General features: G+C 43.9%; 1 protein-coding gene across 1 annotated transcript in view; it reads right to left on the bottom strand.

Moving 5' to 3' along the window:
- Positions 1 to 4,862: 4,862 nt before the first annotated feature.
- trpn1 (transient receptor potential cation channel, subfamily N, member 1) overlaps positions 4,863 to 18,612 on the bottom strand; it is a 44,934-nt gene continuing 31,184 nt past the window's right edge. Inside the window, exons 24-30 of the mRNA XM_036971445.1 lie at positions 17,777 to 17,974; positions 13,148 to 13,357; positions 12,097 to 12,551; positions 9,983 to 10,405; positions 7,891 to 8,348; positions 7,057 to 7,203; positions 4,863 to 6,767 (exon numbers count right to left, since the gene is read on the bottom strand). Of these exons, the coding sequence (XP_036827340.1) occupies positions 6,595 to 6,767; positions 7,057 to 7,203; positions 7,891 to 8,348; positions 9,983 to 10,405; positions 12,097 to 12,551; positions 13,148 to 13,357; positions 17,777 to 17,974 (2,064 nt within the window). The 3' untranslated portion in view covers positions 4,863 to 6,594. The remainder of the gene's footprint in view (positions 6,768 to 7,056; positions 7,204 to 7,890; positions 8,349 to 9,982; positions 10,406 to 12,096; positions 12,552 to 13,147; positions 13,358 to 17,776; positions 17,975 to 18,612) is intronic.

The following is an 18,612-nucleotide window of genomic DNA, read 5'->3' as shown; positions in this document are numbered from 1 at the left end:
CACATACAAATGTGTCTACCTTACCACTAAACAAGTGTCTTTCCTTCCAAGAAGCTCAGGCATGGCTCCAAATGGTAGCAATATGTCTAACCCTTAACAGTGGGCTGTGCTGGACAATGGCAATGACCAGTATGGCCTGCAGTGCGGCTTGGTTGGGTTGTGTTTTGGAGGACGCACGGCTCACGACCATCGCTTCTCCCGAGTCCGTACGGGAATTGCTGTAATGAAACAAGACTGTAACTACCAATTGGATGCCATGGAATTGGGGAGGAAAAGGGGTAAAAAAAAAACAAAAAAAGAAAAGGTTGGTGAGGAGAAGAGTTCGCCTTTCATGGTGAAAAATAGTTAAGATTGCATACATAAGTTTTTAATAACAAAGGAAAATTCCACTATTAATGGAAAATTCCACTATAAATGGTAAGGGACATGAAGTGCCATTTTCCTTACTAAAAAAAAAACATCTGTGCAAAATGCAGAACTGTGAAACACAGTTAAACTCGCAATACAATGCAGCGTGATTAAGGCTGTAAAGGTTTTGCTCATTGCGGTTGGCTGCCCTGGGTAGTGGCAATGTCACCCAATGCAGTGTGAGGAATGAGGTAGACTCACCATGATTAACATTGGAGAGACCACCAACCAGCAGTGCCTTAAAGAAGAAATGTGGAGGTTTTTCCAGGATCCTTTTCACCATGATAGCGAGCCGCTGTACTCCAACAAATCAGCAGGAGGTATATTGTCATGGACTAAAAGCATATAAGAAATGATAAGAATGAGATCTGCAAAGGCACATCTGCTGTATATTGATGGGGTCAACTTGCGGTCATGATAGGGGCTGCACCAAATGTTTGATGTATTATAATAATTGATTATGCTTATGTTGTATTAATAGAAGGGGAAGGGCTATAAGACCCCTCCCCCTCCACATCTATAGGGTCCTAGACTACAGATTAACAATATACAGTGGGGAGAACAAGCATTTGATACACTGCCGATTTTGCAGGTTTTCCTACTTACAATGCATGTAGAAGTCTGGAATTTTTATCATAGGTACACTTCAACTGTGGGCCAAAATCTCTACTGCAGTGTGTGCAAACCTGGTCAAGAACTACAGGAAACGTATGATCTCTGTAATTGCAAACAAAGGTTTCTGTACCAAATATTAAGTTCTGCTTTTCTGATGTATCAAATACTTATGTCATGCAATAAAATGCAAATTAATTACTTAAAAATCATACAATGTGATTTTCTGGATTTTAGATTCCGCCTCTCACAGTTGTGTACCTATGATAAAAATTACAGACCTCTACATGCTTTGTAAGTAGGAAAACCTGCAAAATCGGCTGTGTATCAAATACTTGTTCTCCCCACTGTATATTCATTATAAGGTTTAACATTGTTCCACAGTCTTTTATAGTCTCTGCCTCTTATAAAGAAACGGTCTGAGAGATGTGTGAGTTATTGCAGTCAAAACAGGAGGTCTGTGAGAAAGGGCCTCAAAGATAAAAGAGATTCATAGACACAGAACCCTGCAGGGAGTGAAAGAGATAAGAGACTAGTCAGACATACCACTATAAATCAACTTCTGGATTGGACATTTACTGCTGAGCCTTTAGACAACGCTGAAACTATTGTTTGTATAGCTTGGTCTTGGTCTCATGAGTAGAAGGTAATGACGTAGGCAGTGACATCACTGGAGTTGACTGCAAACATAATACAATAATTTGGACCCTTTCCTATTTTGCAGAGAGACATCAGTTGTACAGTATGTTTGATGTTTGACCTTTGACTTCTGTCTACAGCTGTATTATGATTAAAATTGTTATGATTTATAAGTGCACATTTTGACTATTCCTTATTTGTTAAGTAAAAAAATTGAGCACAGAAAAATGGAACCAACAATATAAAATAAATCTTTAGAAAATAAAGATCACAAGACATTTCCATTGAAGACATGTTCAGCATTGCCAGATAATGGGGCAGATAGCCTATTGGTTAGAGCATTGGGCCAGTAACCGAAAGGTTGATATATCGAATCTCAGGTAAAAACCTGACCAGGTAAAAACCTGTCGTTCTGCTCTTGAACAAGGCAGTTAACCCACTGTTACTAGGCCGTCATTGTAAATAAGAAATTGTTCTTAACTGACTTGCCTAGGTGCACACACAGGTACACACACACACAGGTACACACACAGGTACACACACAGGTACACACACAGGTACACATACAGGTACACACACGCACACACCTTAGTAATGCAGTAAAGGCCAAGCAGGAAGTTCAAGAAGTCGACACAGTAATAGGGTGACCACCTTTTTATACCCCAGCCTTAGGAGACTCTTTGGAACAGAGCTGTCATAATACAGTCCCCACAACCCTACAAGACAAAACACACATCAAACTATACACAAGACAAAACACACAAACTATAGAGAAGACACACATCAAACTACGGACCTGACAAAACACACATCAATCTATAGATGAGACAAAACAAACATCCAACGACAGACAAGACACACATCAAATTATAAACAAGATACAAATCAAACTATAGACAAGACAAAACACACAAACTATATACAAGACTAAACATACATCAAACTATAGACAAATCAAAACACACCAAATTATAGACACGACAAAACACACATCATACTACAGAAAAGACACATCAAACTATAGACAAGACAAAACACACATTAAACTATAGAAAAGACACATTAAAATATAAACAAAACAAAACACACATCACACTATAGACAAGACAAGACACACATCAAACTATAGACAAGACCAACATTAAACTATAGACAAGACAAAACACCAAACTATAGACAAGACAAAACAAACATCAAACTATATACAAGACAAAACAAAAACACATCCAACGATAGACAAAACAAATCAAATGATAGACAGGACAAGAAACACATATTTATGCACAATACAAAACACACATCAAAACTATAGACAAGACACACATCAAACTATAGAAAAGACAAAACACACATCAAACTATAGACAATACAAAACCACACATCAAACTATAGACAAGACAAAACACACATCAAACTATAGACAATACACACATAAAACTATATACGAGACAAAACACACATCAAACTATAGACAAGACAAAACACACATCAAACTATAGACAATACAAAACCACACATCAAACTATAGACAAGACAAAACACACATCAAACTATAGACAAGACACACATAAAACTATAGATGAGACAAAACACACATCAAACTATAGACAAGACAAAACACACATCTAACTATAGAAAAAGACAAAACACAAATCAGACTATAGACAAAACAAAACACATCAAACTATAGACAGGACAAGACACACATCTAATTAGACAAGATTAAACACACATGAAACTATAGACAAGACACACATCAAACTACAGATGAGACAAGACACACATCAATCTATATTCAAGACAAAACACACATGAAACTATAGAAAAAACCATACAAACATCATACTATAGACAAGACACACATCAAACTATAGACAAGACAAGACTAAACAAACATCAAACTATAGACAAGACAAAACACAAACTATAGACAATACAAAACACAAACTATAGACAAGACACTCATCTTTTAATCTTTCATAAATAACAGATTGTGTTAGTGTGTGTGTGTTTGCGTGTGTGCATGCGCATGTGTGCTTGTGTGTGCATGTGTGAATATACCTTACATTACAGACTTAAAACTTTATTGAAGTTTAGGTTGTATAAAACATATCAACAATACAATAGAATGAGGGGTTACGGATGTTTTTAAAAAGTTTCTATGAACCATAGAAGTTGGCTCAACAAGTCTGGACATTTTAGAGTCAGTGAGTCCTGCAAGGCACTCAAAGAGGTGAGAAAGATGAGAAACTTGGGCTTGAGTCCCAAATGGCACCCTATTCCCTATATAGCACACTACTTTTGACCAGAGCCCTATGACCTTATGGGCTCTGGACAAAAGCAGTGAATAAATATGGGGAATAGGGTGCCATTTAAGATGCACCCTGAGTTATTTACCTCCTATTTTCATTCTCTGTTTAGAGTTACGTTAAGCTGAGTCCTATTCATTGTGAATTCTTATATGTTATATGCTTCAAACACATCAATCTCACTCCCCAGACACACTGTACTTATCCTGGTCTGACCAGGTAAAAACAACATCCTCGCAGTTAATCTAGAATGAGAAGAGCGAAGGGTTTCCCCCCGTATCTCTGGCGTAATTAATGGAAGAAGCACAGTTGGCTACGGTGTTAAGTTTAGTTCAATGATAAAGAGAGTGGAAGGTACTACGTTTACAGGCCTGTTTCCTAGCTCCTAGCCATAATGTCAAGATAGAAGATGGAGGGGAGAGAGAGAGAGAGAGAGAGAGAGAAAGAGGTTGGGGAGGTGGAGGGGAGGGGGAGAGGGAAGGGAGAGGAGATAGAGAGGGGAGGGAGAGAGGGGAGAGGAGAGAGAGAAAGAGGGTGGGGAGGTGGAGGGGGGAGAGAGAGGGGAGGGAGAGAGGGGAGAGGAGAGAGAGAAAGAGGGTGGGGAAGTGGAGGATAGGGGGAGAGGGAGGGGAGAGGAGATAGAGAGGGGAGGGAGAGAGGGGAGAGGAGAGAGAGGAAGAGGGTGGGGAGGTGGAGGGGGGAGAGAGAGGGGAGGGAGAGAGAGAAAGAGGGTGGGGAGGTAGAGGGGGGAGGGAGGGGAGAGGAGAGAGAGAAAGAGAAAGAGGGTGGGGAGGTGGAGGGTAGGGGGAGAGGAGATAGAGAGGGGGGGAAAGAGGGGAGAGGAGAGGGAGGGGAGAGGAGATAGAGAGGGAGAGGAGAGAGGAGAGAGGGGGGGAGGGAGAGAGGGGAGAGGAGAGAGAGAAAGAGGGTAGGGAGGTGGAGGGTAGGGGGAGAGGGAGGGGAGAGGAGAGAGAGAGGGGGGAGAAGGAGTGACCCATAATAAAGTAAATGATGTGACAGAGAAAGCAGACTGGTTTGACCTCCTATTGCTCTATTTCACAGGTTTGACCATTTTCATTAAGTAATGGAGTTACTGAGTAACTCATGTTATATCATGATAATACAATTATACTTTTCTCTAAACACATCACTACAATAAACACTATTCATAAAAATGTTATAAAAACATATTTAACTGTAGAATGAAGCATGATATAATGTATATTGTAAAATAGGAGGCTTATGTGGACATGTAGTCCACATAATTGGCAGAGTTGACGTAGACACTTATCTACTGCCATTGAGTAAACAAAATAAACAGGTATTTCAGTAACACCTGGTTCATTTGCCAAATAACAATTTTTTTCTCAATACTGTCCCTATAAAAGTGTCATTATAATGAAATGCTACGCCATGCATAATCAAGGCACTGTCGCATGAAAGTAATGATGACAGGACAATACTACACTATAATAGTGGTGCGGCAGATAGCCTAGCGGTTAAGAGTGTTGGGCCAGTAACCGAAAGGTGGCTTGTTTGAATACCTGAGCGGCAAGGTGGAAAAATCTGCTGTTCTACCCTTTAGCAAGGCATTAACCCCCAACAACAACTGCTCCCCGGTGCCATTGAACTCGATTAAGGCAGACCCCTGCACTGATTCAGAGTGGTTGGGTTAAATGTGTTAGACACATTTCAGTTGAATGCAGTCAGTTGTGCAACTGACTAGGTATCATCTTTCCCTAATAAATCACATCATCTCTCTCGCATGTTTTTACAGGCTCATACGTCTGTCATACAGCTCATCAAACAACCCTGACAGAAAGTAGTCTAACTAGAACCTCTACTGGAGAATATCTGAAGCTACACACTATAAACCATAGCCTGGGACAACTTTTTCAAAAGTTATCTGATCGGATTTTGGCAATCGGATAGGATTAAATGCATAGAAATGGAACGAATAGAACAGGTGTCCCCATTTAACTAAATTATATGCCCTTTCTTTTTATTCTATTTCTTTGCATTTAATCAGATAGCTTTTGAAAAATTGGGCCCTGGGCACTGGATCACAAGTGATTTCCCATTGTGGACAATCAGGTCAATTGTGAGTGAGAGTAATGTATACACGGACAGCTGATAATAAAGGCAGTGTGTTTGGTGCTGGTAGTTCTGTTTCACAGGTTGTTGCTGTGATGTAGTAGGCCATGGCAGAATTGGGCCATTGGTAAGGCAGGGCTGGAGTCATACTGTCCAGTAAGTATTCAAGGCTCATGTTAATGTTAAGGCTGGGGTCCTGGCAGTCGGGCTAAGCTGTGTGCAGGCTCCTAAAGATGCTGGGTCCCGACAAGGCTTGGCTAAGGTCCTAAGGATACTGCTGGGTAAGGCTCATAGGCTGCATCCCAATTCTCCACCCTTCTCCCACAGTGTGCACTTAGACTTTCTGACATGGATTTTAAAAGCATTTGATTGGATAAATCATTGGAAGGATCTTCCAATATTGTTAAATCCATGACAGAAAGTGTGCAAGAGCATGCTGTGGGAGAAGGGTGGAGAATCAGGATACAGCTTAATAAGTCAGGTGTGGGTGAGTTAGTCAGAGACACTGAGTCCTGGTTCCGGATGGACTGGATCAGTCAGGGTGCTGGGCAGGGCCAGTACCAGGGTCCCTCTCCTGCATGCCTCTGTCCCCCTGTCCTCTCAGCGCCAGGTAGCGTTGGACTACCACAGCCCAGTCTGTCACTTGCTCCACACGCACCTGGCCAGCCAGCCTGGAGCTGGAGGGGAGGGGCTGGGCCTGGCCATCTGGGGGGCATAGAGAGAGCTTGAAAGATAGGAACAAGAATGTAGGAACTATATGTTTGTTGGAACTTTTATTCATGAGAATCAAGAATGTAAGATGCTCAAACATGATTTTTTTTTTCACGTGCCATGCATGTATGTATCAGATAATATTAGAACACCAAATCTCATGCACATTACCAAATGATTACTTTGAACAGTTAATTGACGTGAATTGAAATACATGAACTATGTGAATCTCAATCAATTGAAATCAGTGAATTGAAATGGATCAGTACAATCAGAGCCTCACCCTCAGGTAGGATCTGTGTCCTTTTGTTGGTCCTCATCCAGCCCAGGGAGGTGTGAGCTGGTATGTCCAGAGAGCGGGGGTCAGGCAGACCCTCTGCATCCTCCTCTTCAGTCATCAGGTCCCGGCCCTCTGTAGAGCAGATCTTACCTGGGGGGTTATACATAACACATACTGAGTGTACAAAACATTAAGAATACCTTCCTAATATTAAGTTGCACCCCACCTTTTGCCCCCAGAACAGACTCAATTTGTCGTGGCGTGGACTCTACAAGGTGTGGAAAGCGTTCCATAGTGATGCTGGCCCATTTTGACTCCAATGCTTCCCACAGTTGTGTCAAGTTGGTTGGATGTCCTTAGGGTGATGGACCATTCTTGATACATACAGGAAACTGTTGAGCGTCAAAAACCCAGGAGCGTTACAGTTGTTGACACAAACCAGTGTGCCTGGCACCTACTACCATACTCCGTTCAAATGGACTCAAATCTTTTGTCTTGCCCATTCACACTCTGAATGGCACACATACACAATCCATGTCTCAATTGTCTCAAGGCTTAAAAATCCTTCTTTAACCTGTCTCCTCCTCTTCATTGAAGTGGATTTAACAAGATAAATCAATAAGGGATCATAGCTTTCACCTGGATTCACCTGGTCAGTCAATGTCATGGAAAGAGCAGGTGTCCATGTTTTGTACACTCAGTGTATATATAATACATGATGAAGCATTACACTCATGGTTTGCCTCCTTGGGAAACAATAATTTGTAGTGGTTAAAACTGCCGATATTGAATCTGTGAATTCCCTGAACAAGGTAGGAACACTAGTATGAAACTCACCTCCATGTTTGCAAAGCACCTTGGCGAAGAAGAAGAGGTTGGTGAAGAGGTTGAATGGAGACGGCGTGCCCGACTTCCTACTCATGTCCCGTATGAGCACGGCCCTGCCAAACTTCCACTCAGTGTCCGAGCGGGCCTGAATGCGCTGGTAGGTGTCACTCATCATGGCAATGAGCAGGTTGATCAGCACGATCACCGTCACCACCAGGTAGATGCCAAACGCCAGTTGGGCCACCACGCCGGCAGCCGGGGGTGAGCCCACCAACGTAGGCATTTCTTTAGGCTCCGTCAGGCCGAATAGGGCAAAGAAGAGCAGGACGGACACCTCCCGAGGGGTGTGGCCTGCTGTCTCCGGCTTCACAAAGGTGGCATTGTAGACGGCACACAAGCTCATGGTGAAGGCGGTGTGGAAGAGTGCCAGGATGACAGCAAACCTTCCCAGATCCTTCATCAGGTCACTAATGAGGATAGAAAACAAAAAAACAAAAATAAGGCCTTATTATTGCAGATAATACTTGAGTGAACAATAAAAACTTATTTACAGAGGTACAGTGCATTTGGAAAGTATTCAGACCCCTTGACTTTTTAAACATTTTGTTACGTTACAGCTTATTCTAAAATGGATTCAATAACGTTTTTCCCTCATAAATCTACAGTCAATACCCCATAATGACAAGGGGAAACAGGTTTCTATAAGAGTTTGCAACTGTATTAAAAATAAAAAACAGAAATAACTTATTTATGTAAGTATTCAGACCCATTGCTATGAGACTCGAAATTGAGCTCAGGTGCATCCTGTTTTCATTGATCTACAACTTGATTGGAGTCCACCTGTGGTAAATTAAATTGATTGGACATGATTTGGAAAGGCAGACACCTGTACCACAGTAAGGTACCACAGTTGACAGTGCATGTCAGAGCAAAAAAACAAGCCATGAGGTTCAAGTAATTGTCCGTAGAGCTCCGAGACAGGATTGTGTCGAGGCACCAAAACATTTCTGCAGCATTGAAGAAGTTTGGAACCACCAAGACTCTTCCTAGAGCTGGCCGCCCGGCCAAACTGAGCAATCGGGGGAGAAGGGCCTTGGTCAGTGAGGTGGAGATGGGAGAACCTTCCAGAAGGACAACCATCTATGAAGCACTCCACCAATCAGGCCTTTATGGAAGAGTGGTCAGATGGAAGCCACTCCTCAGTAAAAGGCACAAGGACTCCCAGACCATGAGAAACAAGATTATCTGGTCTGATGAAACCAAGATTGAACTCTTTGGCCAAATGTCACATCTGGAGGAAACCTGGCACCATCCCTACGGTGAAGCATGTGTGGCAGCATCATGCTGTGGGGAAGTTTTTCAGCGACAGGGACTGGGAGACTAGTCAGCATAGAGGGAAAGATGAACGGAGCAAAGTAGAGAGAAATCCTTGATGAAAACCTGCTCCAGAGCGCTCAGGAACTCCAACAGGACAATGACTTTAAGCAAACAGCCAAGACAACGCAGGAGTGGCTTCTGGACAAGTCTCTGAATGTCCTTGAGTGGCCCAGCAAGAGCCTGGATTTGAACCTGATCCAACATCTCTGGAGAGACTTGAAACTAGCTGTGTAGCGACGCTCCCCATCCAACATGACAGAGCTTGAGAGGATCTGCAGAGAATAATGGGAGAAACTCCTCCAAATACAGGTGTGCCAAGCTTGTAGCGTCATACCCAAGAAGACTCCAGGCTGTAATCACTGTCAAAGGTGCTTCAACAAAGTACTGAGTAAAGTGTCTGAATAGTTGTGTAATATTTCAGTTTCTTTTTATTTTTATAAATGTGCAAACATTTCTAAAAACCTTTATTTGCTTTGTCATTATCGGGTATTGTGTGTCGATTGATGAGGGGAAAAAACGATTTAATCCATTTTAGAATAAGGCTGTAACGTAACAGAATGTGGAAAAAGTCTAGGTGTCTGAATACTTTCCAAATGCACTGTAGGAGCAGAGGAAGACCTGTTTAGTTGAAACGTGTTGCAGTATCAGTCCTGCTGACATGTTGATATGCTCCTACCTAGTAAATAGCCTACTTGTATAGTTTTCTCCAATGATCTTCTCTCACCTGATGATGATGGCCCAGGGGCCAAACAGGTGGTGGAAGGTCAGGAACTCCAGCAGCTGGATGAAGCCTAGAGTCATTGCCACGGCTAGTAGGACGTTCCGGGTGAAAAGGCAGTGGAGATGGGAGGGGGGCCAGAGCTGGAGAACCAGGGCCAGGAGATGGCAGAGCAAGGCAGCGGCGGAGAAGCCCAGGACAAGCACTCGGATCCAGGCTAGGCCGTGGCGCTCCCCTGGCTGGGTGAGCTCAGACACCAGCATGCCCCCCAGCCAGGCCAGCAGCAGCCACTCACTCCATCCAGGCAGCAGGTGACCCAGGTGGATGGGATTCAGCGGGGGGTAGGCAATGGTGAGGATGAAGAGGGCCAGGAGAAAAACGTGGGACACCAGGTAGCTCATGAACTTCACGATGGGGATCGTGTTGAACCTGGTGTGGTTTTGAAAGATTTTACATTAAATCCTAAAATAATATTCAATCCCAAGATAATATTGTCTGGCAATCAACTATTATACAAAACTGTCATTGATTCCCCGGAGGAGTTTTTATGTTTTAAGTTAATTGTTGAATAATTGATTCATGATTGGTCAAAAATAACTTAGTCTTAGTTCTCTTTTTGTAACTGGTAGAGTTTGAGAAACAATGTTTGAATTTAAACACATCCCACTCGGCACAAACTGGTTGACTCAACGTTGTTTCAATGTAATTTGTCAATGTATTGTGACAAGGAATCTAAGTGGAAAAGACATTGGATTTGAAAAAAGAAACAGTTGTTTTGAGGGTGGAATCTCAACCACAGGATTATGTCATCATTGTAAAAAATGTACATTATCAGAACCCCACTGCTATTTATTTGGTCTCCCATGCAGGGTTTAAATCAAGCCTGGCCCTGCTTAGTGTTGACATTGGTCACTGACTACTACCAATGTGCAATCGCAAGAACGATTATTGAGAGATCTCTTAATAACTAAATATATTCACTGTTGCTTTCTAAATGATTCCAAAAGATAGGTTTAAAGCAAATGTAACCATACTTTATAGGTCATATATTATCAATGAGACTATTTAGCTCTATACAGCATTTGGGAAGTCATCAACAGCTATTGTTTCAATTCAACCCAGGGTTTAACTAAAACTAGACAAGACATATAGCACTAGGGTTCAACTAAAACTAGACAAGACATATAGCACTAGGGTTTAACTAAAACTAGACAAGACATATAGCACTAGGGTTCAACTAAAACTAGACAAGACATATAGCACTAGGGTTTAACTAAAACTAGACAAGACATATAGCACTAGGGTTCAACTAAAACTAGACAAGACATATAGCACTAGGGTTTCAAACTTTGGTTGATTTCAAATGGAATCTTCAAGTTAATCATCAATATGTTAGAGTCACGTCTCCATCTCAACCAAAAATCTAAGTTAAAGAATACGACTAAATCAAATCAAACTTTATTTAAAGTACATTTAAACTTCGATAAGATTAGATTTAGTCCTATTCTTGAACTTAGATGTTTGTTTGAGTTGGAGATGTTAATCCAACATATCAATTATTAATTCATAGACAAACCGGGTATTGAATTGTGTTTGTTGTCAATGCAACCAAATATGAACATTTAAAGGAGATTTATCTTCTGCTTGGATAGTTCCATCTGTGCCACTGATTTAGTCTGGCTTTAATTACAGTTTGACTACAAATTAGTAATTGATATGTTCGATTCACTTCTCCATCTCAACCAAAAATCTAAGATAAAGAATAGGACTAAATCAAATAAAACTTGAAATGCAAATTGACATTTTGCTTTAAAATGGTTGAAAGCACAGTGATAACACATTTAGATTAACCAAAACCCTGACGTTGTTTTACCATTGGAAATTGGTTGTGCTTTTAGATGGTTGAAAGCATATTGATAACACATTGGTAATTCTACAAACTTCTGGCTGACCTTTTGAGTTGGTAACTAAAGGTTGACATCTCATTTATCAAGGTCTACCAAATATTACCCAAATTTCCACGTTGAAATTACGTTGTGTGTCCAGTGGGTTAGCCTCAAAAGGGCTCCCATTAATAAAGGCTATGAACCTGTATCTATCTATGAAAGTCTACTCTGTACCTGTGTTTGAGAGGCAGTGAGAGGAACAGCCACAGTGGAGGGCAGAGCAGCAAGCCAAAAAACAGCAGCAGGATCCTCCAGGAGTCCCACTGCAGACTGCCATACCACACCTCCGTCATGTACTTCTGGACAGCCGGGTGGGCCACCACTCCCTTCTGCCTCCCCTCGATCAGGCAGTCCAGCACGCTGGCCCCTCTATGGTCCACCGCCCTGAGTACGGCGCCGGCCCCTCTCCCCCCGCTCGAGGCCATGCTGAGCAGGTCGGAGGCCAGGCTTTCACAGTGGTGGGCTGCTGCCTGGAGGTCCACGTAGCGCTCCTTCTCCCTGAGGGCGGCCAGGCCCAGGGCTCGGGACAGACGCACGGCCGTGTCCAGGGGAGCAGCGGAGTGAAGAACTAGCTCCTCCAGAGTAGTGTTGGAGTTCAGCTTCCCACACACCATCAGGTCAAACACAAACTACAGACAACACACCACATCACACCATCAGGTCAAACACAAACTACAGACAACACACCACATCACACCATCAGGTCAAACACAAACTACAGACAACACACCACATCACACCATCAGGTCAAACACAAACTACAGACAACACACCACATCACACCATCAGGTCAAACACAAACTACAGACAACACACACCATCAGGTCAAACACAAACTACAGACAACACACACCAACACACCATCAGGTCAAACACAGACTACAGACAACAAACATCAACACACCATCAGGTCAAACACAAACTAGGTACTCATCAGCAACATTGATTTAAAAATATGTTTTGGCAGTGCCTGTTCTATTAAAATTGTGGTTTGCTGACATGTTTTGGTTAGACTAGAAAGAAAGTAGAAAGTATAGGGATAATATTGAAAGGGAAAGGGGGATACCTAGTCAGTTGTACAACTGAATGCCTTCAACTGCAATGAGTCTCCACATTTAACCCAACCCCTTAATTGACATCCACATCTTCGGCGCCCAGGGAACAGGGGGTTAACTGCCTTGCTCAAGGGCAGAACGACAGCCAGAAAGAGAGAGGGAACACCAACCTTCCTGTCCTCCAGCAGTCTCAGTATGTTGTTCTCTTGTCGTCGTAGCAGGAAGCTAACCGTCCCCTGGTGGTTATCCCCGGCAGCGTACTGCAGTGGTGTTCGTCCCCCCTGGCACTCTACACTGGCCGACGCCCCACTCTCCACCAGGAACCGCACCATGTCCAGACAGCCTGCTTTGGCTGCGTAGTGGAGTGGGGTCCAGCCACTCTAGAATTGGGGGGTCAGGTGTGAATGGAATTAGTGTGTGATCTGGCATAGTTTTTTATTATTGTCACCATAACATCCGCATAACATCCCCATAACATCCTCATGACATTGTCACACTCTCCCCATAATGTTTCCATAACATCCTCATACTCTCCCCATAATGTTTCCATAATATCCTCTACTCTCCCCATAATGTTTCTATAATATCCTCATACTCTCCCCATAATGTTTCCATAACATCCTCATACTCTCCCCATAATGTTTCCATAACATCCTCATACTCTCCCCATAATGTTTCCATAATATCCTCTACTCTCCCCATAATGTTTCTATAATATCCTCATACTCTCCCCAATAACCTCTCTCATCATCACCCAGTGCCTGGGCTTACCTCCGCTGTACCCGCACCCCACCATACCCCTGTCTGCGCATTATGCCCTGAATATATTCTACCATGCCCAGAAACCTGCTCCTCTTATTCTCTGTCCCCAACGCTCTAGGCGACCAGTTTTGATAGCCTTTAGCCGCACCCTCATACTACTCCTTCTCTGTTCCGCGGGTGATGTGGAGGTAAACCCAGGCCCTGCATGTCCCCAGGCACCCTCATTTGTTGACTTCTGTGATCGAAAAAGCCTTGGTTTCATGCATGCCAACATCAGAAGCCTCCTCCCTAAGTTTGTTTTACTCACTGCTTTAGCACACTCTGCTAACCCTGATGTCCTTGCTGTGTCTGAATCCTGGCTCAGGAAGGCCACCAAAAATTCAGAGATTTCCATACCCAACTATAACATCTTCCGTCAAGATAGAACTGCCAAAGGGGGAGGAGTTGCAGTCTACTGCAGAGATAGCCTGCAAAGTAATGTCATACTTTCCAGGTCCATACCCAAACAGTTCGAACTACTAATTTTGAACATTACTCTCTCCAGAAATAAGTCTCTCACTGTTGCCGCCTGCTACCGACCCCCCTCAGCTCCCAGCTGTGCCCTGGACACCATTTGTGAATTGATCGCCCCCCATCTAGCTTCAGAGTTTGTTCTGTTAGGTGACCTAAACTGGGATATGCTTAACACCCCGGCAGTCCTACAATCTAAGCTAGATGCCCTCAATCTCACACAAATCATCAAGGAACCCACCAGGTACAACCCTAACTCTGTAAACAAGGGCACCCTCATAGACGTCATCCTGACCAACTGGCCCTCCAAATACACCTCCGCTGTCTTCAACCAGGATCTCAGCGATCACTGCCTCATTGCCTGTATCCGCTACGGAGCCGCAGTCAAACGACCACCCCTCATCACTGTCAAACGCTCCCTAAAACACTTCTGTGAGCAGGCCTTTCTAATCGACCTGGCCCGGGTATCCTGGAAGGACATTGACCTCATCCCGTCAGTTGAGGATGCCTGGTCATTCTTTAAAAGTAACTTCCTCACCATTTTAGATAAGCATGCTCCATTCAAAAAATGCAGAACTAAGAACAGATACAGCCCTTGGTTCATCCCAGACCTGACTGCCCTCGACCAGCACAAAAACATCCTGTGGCGGACTGCAATAGCATCGAATAGTCCCCGTGATATGCAACTCTTCAGGGAAGCCCGGAACCAATACACGCAGTCAGTCAGGAAAGCTAAGGCCAGCTTCTTCAGGCAGAAGTTTGCATCCTGTAGCTCCAACTCCAAAAAGTTCTGGGACACTGTGAAGTCCATGGAGAACAAGAGCACCTCCTCCCAGCTGCCCACTGCACTGAGGCTAGGTAACACGGTCACCACCGATAAATCCATGATTATCGAAAACTTCAATAAGCATTTCTCAACGGCTGGCCATGCCTTCCGCTTAGCCACTTCAACCTCGGCCAACAGCCCCGCCCCCCCCCCCCCCCCCGCTGCTCCTCGCCCAAGCCGCTCCAGGTTCTCCTTTACCCAAATCCAGATAGCAGATGTTCTGAAAGAGCTGCAAAACCTGGACCCGTACAAATCAGCTGGGCTTGACAATCTGGACCCTCTATTTCTGAAACTATCAGCCACCATTGTCGCAACCCCTATTACCAGCCTGTTCAACCTCTCTTTCATATCGTCTGAGATCCCCAAGGATTGGAAAGCTGCCACAATCATCCCCCTCTTCAAAGGGGGAGACACCCTGGACCCAAACTGTTACAGACCTATATCCATCCTGCCCTGCCTATCTAAGGTCTTCGAAAGCCAAGTCAACAAACAGGTCACTGACCATCTCGAATCCCACTGTACCTTCTCCGCTGTGCAATCTGGTTTCCGAGCCGGTCACGGGTGCACCTCAGCCACACTCAAGGTACTAAACGATATCATAACCGCCATCGATAAAAGACAGTACTGTGCAGCCGTCTTCATCGACCTTGCCAAGGCTTTCGACTCTGTCAATCACCATATTCTTATCGGCAGACTCAGTAGCCTCGGTTTTTCGGATGACTGCCTTGCCTGGTTCACCAATTACTTTGCAGACAGAGTTCAGTGTGTCAAATCGGAGGGCATGCTGTCCGGTCCTCTGGCAGTCTCTATGGGGGTGCCACAGGGTTCAATTCTCGGGCCGACTCTTTTCTCTGTATACATCAATGATGTTGCTCTTGCTGCGGGCGATTCCCTGATCCACCTCTACGCAGACGACACCATTCTATATACTTTCGGCCCGTCATTGGACACTGTGCTATCTAACCTCCAAACAAGCTTCAATGCCATACAACACTCCTTCCGTGGCCTCCAACTGCTCTTAAACGCTAGTAAAACCAAATGCATGCTTTTCAACCGATCACTGCCTGCACCCGCATGCCCGACTAGCATCACCACCCTGGATGGTTCCGACCTAGAATATGTGGACATCTATAAGTACCTAGGTGTCTGGCTAGACTGCAAACTCTCCTTCCAGACTCATATCAAACATCTGGGGCGGCAGGGTAGCCTAGTGGTTAGAGCGTTGGACTAGTAACTGGAAGGTTGCAAGTTCAAACCCCCGAGCTGACAAGGTACAAATCTGTCGTTCTGCCCCTGAACAGGCAGTTAACCCACTGTTCCTAGGCCGTCATTGAAAATAAGAATTTGTTCATAACTGACTTGCCTAGTAAAATAAAGGTAAAAAAAAAAAATCTCCAATCGAAAATCAAATCAAGAGTCGGCTTTCTATTCCGCAACAAAGCCTCCTTCACTCACGCCGCCAAGCTTACCCTAGTAAAACTGACTATCCTACCGATCCTCGACTTCGGTGATGTCATCTACAAAATGGCTTCCAACACTCTACTCAGCAAACTGGATGCAGTCTATCACAGTGCCATCCGTTTTGTCACTAAAGCACCTTATACCATCCACCACTGCGACTTGTATGCTCTAGTCGGCTGGCCCTCGCTACATATTCGTCGCCAGACCCACTGGCTCCAGGTCATCTACAAGTCCATGCTAGGTAAAGCTCCGCCTTATCTCAGCTCACTGGTCACGATGGCAACCCCCATCCGTAGCACGCGCTCCAGCAGGTGTATCTCACTGATCATCCCTAAAGCCAACACCTCATTTGGCCGCCTTTCGTTCCAGTACTCTGCTGCCTGTGACTGGAACGAATTGCAAAAATCGCTGAAGTTGGAGACTTTTATCTCCCTCACCAACTTCAAACATCAGCTATCTGAGCAGCTAACCGATCGCTGCAGCTGTACATAGTCTATTGGTAAATAGCCCACCCATTTTCACCTACCTCATCCCCATACTGTTTTTATTTATTTACTTTTCTGCTCTTTTGCACACCAATATCTCTACCTGTACATGACCATCTGATCATTTATCACTCCAGTGTTAATCTGCAAAATTGTAATTATTCGCCTACCTCCTCATGCCTTTTGCACACATTGTATATAGACTCCCCCTTTGTTTTCTACTGTGTTATTGACTTGTTAATTGTTTACTCCATGTGTAACTCTGTGTTGTCTGCTCACACTGCTATGCTTTATCTTGGCCAGGTCGCAGTTGCAAATGAGAACTTGTTCTCAACTAGCCTACCTGGTTAAATAAAGGTGAAATAAAATTTTTTTTTTTTAAAATAATAATGTTTCCATAACATCCTCATACTCTCCCCATAATGTTTCCATAATATCCTCTACTCTCCCCATAATGTTTCCATAACATTCCCTTACATCCTCAATAGATCCTCATATTCTCCCCATAATGTTTCCATAATATCCTCATACTCTCCCCATAATGTTTCCATAATATCCTCTACCCTCCCCATGGCGTTTCTATAACATCCCCTTAACATCCTCATACTTTCCCCATAATGTTTCCATTACATCCTCATAACATCCTCATACTCTCCCCATAATGTTTCCATAACATCCTCATACTTTCCCCATAATGTTTCCAAAACATCCACAAATTCTCCACATAACATCTCCCATCTCCAGGTCAGTCTCACCTCTTCGGTGTGGTTGATCTCGGCCCCCTGGCCCAGCAGCACTCTGACCATGGCCACGTGGCCGCTGGCGGAGGCCAGGTGCAGACAGGTGCGGCCCTGCTTGTCCCTCAGGTGCAGCAGAGAGCTGGAGCGGCTCAGCAGCAGCCCCACCACAGACATGTGACCACTCTGGGCAGCCAGGTGAAGGGGGGTGGAGCCCTGAGGAGAAGGGGAGGGACAGGAGGACGGTCAGTCTGACAGATCCCCACAAATATATACCGTACACATATGCTCACACACAAGCTTGCAAAACGTGCACATGAACACAAACATTTACACATAAACCCTTGCACAAATGCATACACTCATGTAAAATGCATTCAGAAAGAATACAGACCCCTTGATTTTTTCCACATTTTGTTACGTTACAGCCTTATTCTAAATTGGATTACATTGTTTTTATTCCTCATCAATCTACACACATACCCCATAATGACAAAACAAAAACATAATTTTTTTTGCTAATTTATTAAACATAAAAAAACGGAAATATCACATTTACATAAGTATTCAGACCTGCACCTTTGGCAGCAATTACAGCCTCAAGTCTTCTTGGGTATGACGCTACAAGCTTGGCACACCTGTATTTGGGGAGTTTCTTTCATTCTTCTTTGCAGATCTTCTCAAGCTCTATGAGGTTGGATGGGGAGCGTCACTGCACAGCTATTTTCAGGTCTCTCCAGAGATGTTCAATCGGGTTCAAGTCCAGGCTCTGGCTGGACACTCAAGGACATTCAGAGACTTGTTCTGAAGCCGCTCCTGCGTTGGCTTGGCTGTGTGCTTAGGGTCGTTGTCCT

The sequence above is a fragment of the Oncorhynchus mykiss genome, chromosome 32, assembly GCF_013265735.2.
Source record: "Oncorhynchus mykiss isolate Arlee chromosome 32, USDA_OmykA_1.1, whole genome shotgun sequence".
NCBI classification, from domain to species: domain Eukaryota; kingdom Metazoa; phylum Chordata; class Actinopteri; order Salmoniformes; family Salmonidae; genus Oncorhynchus; species Oncorhynchus mykiss.
This window is presented reverse-complemented; position numbering and strand designations above follow the sequence as displayed.